This window comes from Mauremys mutica, chromosome 8 (assembly GCF_020497125.1).
Source record: "Mauremys mutica isolate MM-2020 ecotype Southern chromosome 8, ASM2049712v1, whole genome shotgun sequence".
Taxonomy (NCBI): domain Eukaryota; kingdom Metazoa; phylum Chordata; order Testudines; family Geoemydidae; genus Mauremys; species Mauremys mutica.
The window spans coordinates 61,638,368-61,649,329 of NC_059079.1; the positions used below are offsets into that span (position 1 = coordinate 61,638,368).

The 10,962-nt window shown below is 39.8% G+C and overlaps 1 protein-coding gene across 7 annotated transcripts in view; it reads left to right on the forward strand.

Annotated features, from left to right (window-relative positions):
- Nucleotides 1-10,072, forward strand: part of RC3H1 (ring finger and CCCH-type domains 1) — a 114,595-nt gene extending 104,523 nt beyond the window's left edge. For all 7 annotated transcript variants that reach the window (XM_045027045.1, XM_045027050.1, XM_045027047.1 and 4 more), the window contains 2 exons: nucleotides 322-425; nucleotides 2,159-10,072. In XM_045027045.1, the coding sequence (XP_044882980.1) occupies nucleotides 322-425; nucleotides 2,159-2,309 (255 nt within the window). In that variant the 3' untranslated portion in view covers nucleotides 2,310-10,072. The remainder of the gene's footprint in view (nucleotides 1-321; nucleotides 426-2,158) is intronic.
- The last annotated feature ends 890 nt before the right edge of the window (nucleotides 10,073-10,962 follow it).

Consider the following 10,962-nt stretch of genomic DNA (forward strand, 5'->3'; position numbering starts at 1 on the left):
CAGCTGATTACAACACATACTGTAGTGTAACATGCATAAGAATTTTGCCGTTCCATTCAGGAGAGGGCCAGTGTTCAGTACTTAGCCTGTGGTGTAAAAGTTCTTGGTCTTTGCTTCGCAGTGTACGAATCATTCCTATCTTTTGGGAAATTCGGTATCCTCCGTGGATGGACAGATCCTTCTGAATCTGTATTTTCTTGTCTCTTGGCTTTTGTGCAATGCTTTGTGCAAGATTTACAGGCATTCTCTTCTGTTCCCATTGAATGAAGCCACAGAATTTGTACAATGTGAAACAATATTTTCTGTCCTCTTCTTTCAAAGGAGACCCAGTCTTCACTGGACATGAAAAGCAACCTGGGCACCAATAAACAGACAGAAAATGGACAACTAGAACCACAAAGCAAGGTTCCAGCTGAGAAGTTCAGGTAACAGGAGTTTCCATTGGTCCTTAGAGTATAAATTAGTCAGGGCTGTCTCTTTGGAATACAAAGAGCATCAGATACCTGTTGCTTTTGTGTCATTTTTATATTGAGTATACATTAGTGAAGAATGGAATTATTCAATTTATAGTATTACCGTGAATTTGGGATGATTTCAGCCAAGTGGAGGAATGAAATGAAGGGGGAGGGGGCGTGTGGGTGTGAATTGTTAACTAGTCCCACATAAAACAAATTATTCTGGTTTTAATAGCAGGAATATTTTGGGGACATTAGATGTGAAATGGAGATGTTTATGAAGATACTGGAAAGCTGTGCAAAATTCAGCTGTTGCACCTGCACAGAGCTTCCAGTTGTGATTGATCTCTGTATGTGTCTTGAACTAGGACTGCATCTACACTATAAACAAAAAAGCGTTTACAATATGCTGTTGGCTGGAATGTTATAGGTCTGCACATCTCAGGAGTTCTACAAGCATTGGTTACAACAGTAGTAAGGTCATTACTTCAGATGTAGTTGAACTAGAAAAGACTACAGTGCTTCTCTGCACTGTGAACAGAAGGGCACAAGCTTTGCAGTTGTCAGTAAAACTAGTCTGTATAATTTCAGTTAGATAATTTAAGTATTGATATTAGCTCAGTGGTTGAAAATCAGTGAAGATTTTTAGTTAGCTTGGTGGTCAAGTTAAACACCAGCCATTACAGATTCTTGAATTTTTTTGCATATCGGGTAAGCAGAGGGACAGCGCTGAATCTGATGTAATGGTGCTGTATTTACACTTAATTTTCTTTACAGTGTAATTTAAAAGTTATTCTAATCTCTACAACTAACTGAAAAAAATAATAAATCACTAAAATATTAAAAAATTTTGCATCCCAACAGACACTCAAATGTCAAAACAGTAGGGTCCTAAATTGCTGATAATAGCACCACTTTGTTGGAGTCTAATGGAGAGAACATAGAGATAATGTAGCTGTCCAGAGAAATTAGAGACCTTCAGAGTGGTTGAGGTACCATAAATTAAATTCAATGATTAATTTAAAAGTAGCCAAACTTCTTGTAGTTTAGCCAGTTAAAATATAAAATGAAGATTTCTTCACAATTTTTTTTAGTAGAGTCCTCACTTTCCCTTTTCTCAGCCCTGCACAATCTGCCCTAGTCTATGTCATGAAATGGAAGCCACTAGAGGGAAGTATTAGTACAATGGTAGTTTATCTGCGCTGTGGAAATAATGAAACAGCGAGGGTGACTAGATGTCCCGGTTTTATAGGGACAGTCGTGATTTTTGGGTCTTTTTCTTATATGGGCACCTATTACCCCCCACCCTGTCCCGATTTTTCACATTTACCGTCTGGTCACCCTATCTGGAAATGATTTTGGGCAGAGGAGGCATATTAAATACTAAGTTTATGCAATGTATAATTTGAATGGTAGTTAATTCTATATGTATTTCATAAAATGGATACTATCGAGTGCTGTTATAGAAACTGTACAGTTTTTCCTTTATTGTGGTGTTTGTTTTCCACTATCCTTAATGTCTATTTTTTCTGATCTGGTGAGGTATTCGTGAAAAGTAAATCGGCACAAGCTTGCCTTGTACCATGAATCTATCCCGTGAAATTGTCACAGATGGTCATTGTGACACTGCAGCAACAATAGTCAGGGCCTTGTACAGTTTTTTTAAACCTGTTTATCCTCCTTTTCTCCTTCCGCATCCCCAGTGATGTTCCAAATGGATCAGTCTTGACGCAAGAGAACATCAGCCTCCTGTCAAACAAGACCACATCTCTGAACCTGTCAGAGGACCCAGAGGGGGGAGGAGACCACCAGGACTCCCAGAGAACAGGAGTTGCACCCACCTCTTCTCCCTGAAGTGAGGAAAGCATCCCCCCAGAGTTTCTATTGGGGAGGAGGAGTTGGTAGCTTCCATCACGCTTCCCTCTAAAGGTGGTCAGAGAAACGCAGAAGCAGCAGCAGCAGGAGGTCCGGAGGCAATGTGCACAAACACCACTACTAGAAACAAACCCTGCACATAGTTCACATTAATGCGTTTTTTAATTAAAAAAAAAATTAGCAGTATCTGCAAGCAATTCAGATTAAATTTGTTTTTGTTCTGTGAATGAACTTTATTTTAATAACTTCGGACGCCTTGGATACAGGGCTTTAAAAAAAAGATATTATATATATATACTCTGTTTGATTAATTGTATGATCTTAATGAAGTAGGTTTTTTCTTTTACTTTGGTATTATTACATACCCAGTGTATAATTCCTTACCACCTCCACTCCCTTTCACCTGAGAACAACGTTGGCTGCCTCCTTGTATGAATTTAAAGGTGAATGAGGGACATAGGATGGAGGGAGGCTATGAATTGCAGTGTCAGAAAACATGCAGCAAACATCAGTAGGTTTTTAAAATGAATTTCTTGTAAGTAGGAGTTCTCCAACACCTACACTACCTTTCTACTTATACCCATTGGCTTTTAGCCACAGTTGATGCAATCGTTTCAGCTCAGTGAAAGCATTCCATAATATCCATCCCACTGCAGCATGTATCCCCAAGGCTATTATTTAAGCAGTAGCAAAAAGAGTCTGGTGTATGCACATTACATTTATTTAACTAGGAACTGATATGACATTGTATTTTGTGGTTGGGATTAGAGTTCAGCAAAGGACAGAGGGCCTCAACTAGTTGAGACCTGTATGTTTCAGACTTCCAGAAGAGATTGAAGAAATTAGTTGTCCGGCCCCTGAGCTGCTTGGCCAGCCAGCAATTGTCACTGAGCAACATGACAGAGGCACCAAAAAGTTTCCATCCCTTGCAATAGGAAGGTAAAAAGAGAGCAAGAACACAGATTTTAAGGAAGGAAAATAACTGAAAACTAGCTTGCAAAGACCCTTTTTCATCAGCCTCTATTTAGAAAGATGGAAGTTTCCTTTGTTAGGGCATAGGAAGATAGTCTTTTATAAAAGACTATTTGTTTGTAGCCCAGCCTCTTCCAATCATGATAGCATCTAGGGTTGCTTCAGAAAGGGCACGGACTACCTGTTATGGACCCGATCCAAAGCCCACTGAAGTCAGTCAGTGAAGAAACTTCTGTTGACTTCTATGAGCTTTGGAACAGGCCTTCCATTTGCCCTTTTTAAAAAAACTATTTCAATTATAGCTAATTACTGAGTTTGCTTGTGTCTTCTGCTTTTATAATCTGCCACCTCTGGCCTGCAATTTATTTGTTTGTGGTGTCAGTGAAGGCTTCTCATGGGAAGAGGAAGAGAACTTTTGTTTACATGCACAAAACTTGGCAATTAGCAAAAGTAGAGGCGGGCAAGTGTAGAAGTAATAGTAATGCTTGGTAAGATCCAGGCATACCAGAATTGGACAGCAAAGACTGGAAATTCAGCTGCTGCTCTTTAGCCTTGTCTGTCATTGCTGCATGGAATCCTTTCAGAAGCCAGCATTTCTTCTCTGTAGGAGAAAAGTTGCATCCAGAAATGCCACTTCAGGTCCAACAGTGATCCTGCCAGAAGCATTTGGAATACTTGAAATCCAGGATTTTGTTGTGACCTATGTCATTTGCTCAGTCTCCCAATGGAGGTGAGTAGGTGGAGATGATACCTGAATGGAAGCGGTTTTAAGAAGTCACAAGCCTTTCAGTTCTGTGTGGTATCATTCCACTGAGAAGTTCCTCTTAACAGGCACAAAAATCAGTGAGGATTTGCTCTTGCTGCATGTATTTTGACCCTTTCTGCCTGCACTGAACTGAACCCCTCTGAATAGAAAACTCAGTGGAGAAGAGTCTGTTCAATGTTGCTCCCTCCATGCCCGTGTGGCCTGCTTTTTGTTTTTCTTTCTGGATTAGACTACTAAATCAGAAAGCACTGGTTATGTAATAAATTTATTGCATTGCTTTGGTTGGGTAAAAGCAAGAGTTAATACTTTTCTTGTTTAGTTGTTTCTTAACCCTTAACTCCTGCTGAGGTCATAGGAACCTTGGACTAAGCTTTGCATCCATTATACTGTTAATTTAAACAAAATGGGGGAGGAGGTAGATACAGTCCCACTATTGCCTACCAGTAGAGTGTCCAAACAGAAGACTCTTTTGAGTAGCGATTATTTAATTTGCCCAGTCAAGGCACCGCATTTATATACTATTTCACATTGAATTTGATTATGCCCTACAGACCTGGCTGGTCAAGGATTTGATATACATATTGGCTTGGGATTCGAGCTTTCTTTTTTATTTAAATAAAAATTTATATATATAAAAGTATATATATATACATATATACATAGTTATATCTGTATATATATTGGGTATGTTTTAAGAATTTTTTCACATGAGCGCAGCTGTTCTGATCAAATGTCTGATTGGGAGGTAGAAGCACGGAATAAAGATAAAGCATTTTCAGCTCACAGCCACACTCTTCGTGCATTCGTGCACGTTTATTTCACTCTTAGCTTAACTTTGGCCTCAGAATTGCCAAAGAGAGCAGTTTTGAGGCTTGCTTTTATTTTTTTCCTTGATTGTGGGGAAGACTCTTCTCTGCCCTGGATTCTCACCAGCTGCACTATTTCTCCCACTCACACATGTTTACACCCTGCACCCTTCCTTGCTCATGGCCTCCATCCTTTCAGCTCAAGAGGACTGGGCTGACTTTGAGAGATTATTTCTGTTCCATCCTTCTCCCTGTTAGGGTGGGCTCAGTGCGTTGTCTTGACAGCATGCTGGTGAGTGAGCTGATTCAGGTACCCATGCTGTGGTCTCTACTCCTGAAGTGAAGATCACCACCACCAGGTCAGCTTTGACTTCATTATTTTTAAGAAACCTTTTTTTCTGCTGTGTTTATATTAACACAAGCTCATTTTAGTCAAGATAATTTAGTGCAGTATTCTAATCTAGGAGGGCAAGTGCAGAATGCCAGATTTTTTTTCTTTTGACTAGAAAAATCTTTACATAAAATAATTAAAATTACCAACAAAATTTGCATGCTATGGCACATTTTCCTCCACCGTAGGAAGAAAATCTGGAGGGAGCAAAAAAATTATGGCCCATTATCTGCTGTGCCAACTAATTGCATTTCCAGTTCAGAACTGACCCTCTTTTCTCTAAGCCTAGGGAAAGAAAAATTCTACAGTAAGAACTGTTCAGATCACTACATGTAGGTCAGCAAGGGTAAATGCTCCTAAACCTATGGATTAGAAAGAGTACCGTTCATGTTGTTTTTCCCCCGTTTGTGCTGTACTTTTTGTGCATAGTGTCCTTGTTGTGATCAGTCTCTCCAGGTGAATGCCCTGTTTGCTCAACATTGTAGTTTGGCTTGTTAACTAGTCTGTTTAATATGTGCAAACCTTATTGATTTTGGCTTTGTTTCCTTTTTCTCCTGCTCTTGCACTTTCCCTATGTTTCTCTGGAGAAGTTTAGGTGATAAAACTAGTGAAATAGGGAACCAGAAAAAGGCTTTAAGTTTTCACGAAGACAGTATCTGAAATCCTGCCAGCAGAGCTGAGAACCCATCACTCTTCAGGTGCAAGGACTGATTGTTAAAACAGATAGCTGGTCCATGGGAATGTAGGTTATGTTTACTGCTTCACTCATTTGTGTCCTATCCCTGTCCCTATTACATCAGGACATTGACCATTTCGGTTAAATGAAACTGCTACAGCCTAGCTTGGTCCCATCTACTCCAGCAAGAACAGTGTTGGAATACTGTTGGGGCATTATCATGTTGTATGGCAAGTAGGGTAGATTTGCTGGTGTAGATCAAACCTTTGAGTGCTTGTTGCTAGCAGAGTTTCAACCATAATGTACACAGAGCCCTAAAAATGAGACACTTCAAACAGCAGGCTACTCTTCACAATGTCAGACACAAATAATTGACCCACTAGGAGTATAAACAATTTCATTTTTTCCTGTAGTATCATGGGTTTTTTCCTTTTTACATGTGCCCCAGTTCCCCTATCTTAATGGTAGAATTATATATGCTTATCTTCTAGCCATTTGTAGGCTGCCCTGCCCCATTTCAAAATAGAAATCCTGTGGAACTGAGCACCTTTCATACATGTAGTGCTGTTACCACTTTAACCTCAAATTCTTCAGCTGTCTCGGTTCTACTGACCCTTATTATCTTCCTCTGGTCCACCTCTCTGGCTTGCCCATCATCCTCCCTGATCATGCAACAGTGACAGCTTGCTGCCTCAAAACAGAGCATTCAAATGAATTCGCTTAGCCAATAACTTCTGTGAAGTTGCCTTTTCTAATGGTGTTATTACTCAGTGATGCACAAATGTGATATTGCCCCTACTGGTAGGCAAACAGGGGGTCTGTATAAACATGGTAAACTGCTGTTTTTCTTTAAAGGAGAGCCAAAGACTTGTGCTTTTACTTTTTTTTCCACCTTTTTCCCCCAGGATAGCCGTTTTGATAGTCAAATCTTTGTAGAATTTTATGAGTTGACTGTATTCTCCTGGTAGCAGTTTGCACAGTTAATGATTCTCAAGCCTTAAACATATGTTAAATGGTGGCATCAGTTCATCTAGTTACACAATTTGAAAAGGGTGTGTTTAAGCACCTAATATATTTCGGAGTCTTCTAACTTTCATACTTCTTTCATCCACTCCCATGCACTCTCTCAGCTAATTTTACAGGTAGCAGAGAAGGCACTTAGAAGTTTACATAGTTAAAAAAGCCATGTTTATAAACATTATTGCTGATTAACCTGTTGGATTTTGCTGATTTAAAATTAAAATTTCTAAAAACTAGTTTGCTGCAAATGTGAATCTTTGCTGACTTCTAAGGAAGTCCAGTGAGACTGACAAGACTCCTGTCCAGCTATACTGTTGCTTTAAATCAAATACAATACAAATACTTCATGCAAGGACATCATTGCCTACTGATAACAAGTATTTAATATCTGTGACAAACTCACTGAAGTGCAAAGAAGAAGAATTGGGCTTTTGAGTTTAACATACAGTAAAGCCTTTTTTAAAACTACTTTCCATGGGGTCACTTAAATCTCTTGCAGATTATGCTTTTGAAATTCAGAGGGGAACACCTAAACAGTAAAAGTAATCAGAAAATCCTCCGCTTCTTGCTGTTCCCATTCACAAAAGTGTGGAGCTTTTAAAAATATTCTGACAGCCACAGGTCAGTGATAAGTACCAACCCTCAGGGCAGCTTTTTGAAGAGGGAGCACTTTGTCAAGAAGCTATCTTCAGTCAAAGATTGACTTAACTTCAATAAAAAAGCCCAAGAAATTCAGTGCTAAAAATGAGAGCATTGAATAGCAGTGCTGCCAGCTAGCCTCCTCTGTTTAACAAATGGAAAACCAATCCATGCAAAAGCTGTTTGAGTGTGGAAACTACCTAGAGTAGTTTACATGAGCAGGCAGAATAACTGGCATGACTTCCCTTACGTAACCATCCATTATGTTGACATCCTTCTCCTCCCCTTGTCTCTAAACATGTACACTTTCTGCCCCTCCTCCTAATATTGACAGTGATTGATGCTACTGTCCACAAGTTTACACATCTCTTTAACATACTAAAACGCTTCCCCTGTCTTGTTCAGCATAGTGATTCAGACATTGACCTGGTGAAAGGCCTATTGTGCTAAATGAAATCTCAGTTTAGATTAAAAATTAATCAGCACTTCTGAGCTACCTTCTAAACACAGTCTTGGTGCTGAGAAGTGACATTTGTGTCCTATGCGGTATGTGAGTACATGGCCAAGATTGTTCATATGACATTGAAACGGATTTGCTCTCACCATAACTTTAATAAGAAATATAAAAATTAAATACTGATACCATATTGTTAAATAGTGATACCATCAACTATTTGTTTTCTCACAAAATGGCAGATCCTGGGAAGAGGCTTAAGTGCCAGTTCAGTTACATGTCAAAAGTCAACTGGTCTGGGGGACCTTATTCCAACAGAGTCTCCTGACACAGGTTCTACACTGTAGTGAAAAACAGATGTTAACTGTGTCTCTCATCATGCCTCATCCTTGGAAGCAGTTGATTGTTGTGATGTAGATGGGACCTTAATTGGAGGAGAAAGGAGCATTAATATTTAAATGTATAAGTGGTGAGAGCTGTTTCATGCCATGGTAACTCTGAACACTATAAGCGGAGAGAGTAGAGCTTTCTTTGAAATCTTCTAATGAAGGAGTGCATGAAGAACTTGGCTCTTTCTCTGTGTACACTGGACTTCCTCCTCAACAGCTTCCCAGTGCAGGTGGAACTTTATAACACTGTGGCCAAAATATCCAAACTTGGATGTTGACAGTTTAGCCACCTGAATAAGTGGTCTGACCTTCAGTGCTACTGAGCCCCTGCAGCTTCCACAGAGTTAACCTCTAAGTCCAGTAGGAGCTACAGATGCTCAGCACCTCTGAAAATCAGACATGTTCCATTCAGGCTGAGCTCCAGCCACCAGATTTTGGACACTTTTGTCCGATCGATCTGGAGTTGTGTAAGTTTCACCAGTTCCTCCTGGTTCTGGAAGTTTTGGCCGAAGGGAGAACACAGCAGTATCCATTTAAAAATAGAAAAACAGTTTTGTCTTGTGGAAAGTACAACCAAAGGGAGACGCAGTCCATGAAAAGAAAAAGTATTAGATATACTGAAATATGTATATGTATCTGTAACTAAATAACAAAATCCTGTGGTGTATTTGATGTTTATGGTATAAACTAAAAATCATTTGCTTCTCTGTAATATTAAAGTTGTTACTAATTTGTGGCAGATAATACTCACAAGTCTTTGGCATCCAAACCAGATTGTGTACTGGATAGATCCCACAACTGGACCTATGCAGTGAGCTCCTTTCTAGCTTTTATTAGAGGTGACAGAAGCTTTCTCTGCATGCAGAAAACAGCTTGAGTCAGGAGAGGAGTAATAACCCCCCTAGCAACATAGCTTCTCCATTGTTTGTAATTTTTATGCCATTCCTTTGCAGCCTCTCCTAAGTGGGCAGCTGCAATGTGGACAAAATAGCCAATAACGTGAGACTCTTAGCTTTTCTAGTGTCAGGAATTTCTGCGTTCCCTGTGGCTTCTGCTTGCCAGGTAAGCAGCCTCTGTGCTAAGAGGAGCTTTCCTTGAAGGTCAGCTTATCAGCTACACTGTAGCTTGATTTTTATTTTTATTTTTATTTTTCTGCTTTTGATAACCGGTGATAGTAATGTGAAGAGCTCTGTCCCCATTTTGTTCCACTCTATGGGGCAGTGGGTGTTAGGTGTGTGTGTGGGAGGACTGTGACAGCTAAGAGACAGAACATACACAACCACATGCATTCCCACTTTAGAAGCCACCTGTTTCCAGTTGTGGGATTTCTCTACAGAAATACTTTTATTTGTAAGCCTAGTTTTCTGTGGTTTCTTAGGCTCATACCGGTCTCCCCGAGACATTCTGCAGTCATTATCACCTTTTTGGGTGGAATTTATTTTATTTTTTCGGTTTGGTTTTTTAAAAATAACTTTTTAACATTGGTGCATATATGCTTGGGATAGAGCTTGTGTAATTTACCAATCGTATTGATTGTATGTGATTGTGCCCTGCAGAGGTATATTTAACAAAAAAAGTTAAAATAAAATTTTAAAAAAATAGGATAATAAAGGAGAACATGAGACTTGAGTTGAGTCATGAATTACTTCTTGAACTTATTTAGTGTTTTGGATAAGTAAGGATCCCTGTGTGCTGTTCCTATTGGTCTGTGCTGAACACAATGCCTTTCCTTCCTAAGAACATGAGAACGGCTGTACCGGGTCAGACCAAAGGTCCATCTAGCCCAGTGTCCTGTCTACCGACAGTGGCCAATGCCAAGTGCCCCAGAGGGAGTGAACCTAACAGGCAATGATCAAGTCATCTCTCTCCTGCCATCTCTGTCCTCTGACAAACAGAGGCTAGGGATACCATTCCTTACCCATCCTGGCTAATAACCATTTATGGACTTAACCACCATGAATTTATCCAGTTCCCTTTTAAACACTGTTATAGTCCTAGCCTTCACAACCTCCTCAGGTAAGGAGTTCCACAAGTTGACTGTGCGCTGCGTGAAGAAGAACTTCCTTTTATTTGTTTTAAACCTGCTGCCTATTAATTTCATTTGGTGACCCCTAGTCCTTTTTTATGGGAATAAGTAAATAACTTTTCCTTATCCACTTTCTCCACATCACTCATGATTTTATATACCTCTATCATATCCCCCCCCCAGTCTCCTCTTTTCCAAGCTGAAGAGTCCTAGCCTCTTTAATCTTTCCTCATATGGGACCCTCTCCAAACCCCTAATCATTTTAGTTGCCCTTTTCTGAACCTTTTCTAGTGCCAGTATATCTTTTTTGAGATGAGGAGACCACATCTGTACGCAGTATTCGAGATGTGGGCGTACCATGGATTTATAGAAGGGCAATAATATATTCTCAGTCTTATTCTCTATCCTTTTTTGAATGATTCCTAACGTCTTGTTTGCTTTTTTGACCGCCTCTGCACACTGCGTGGACATCTTCAGAGAATTGTCCACGATG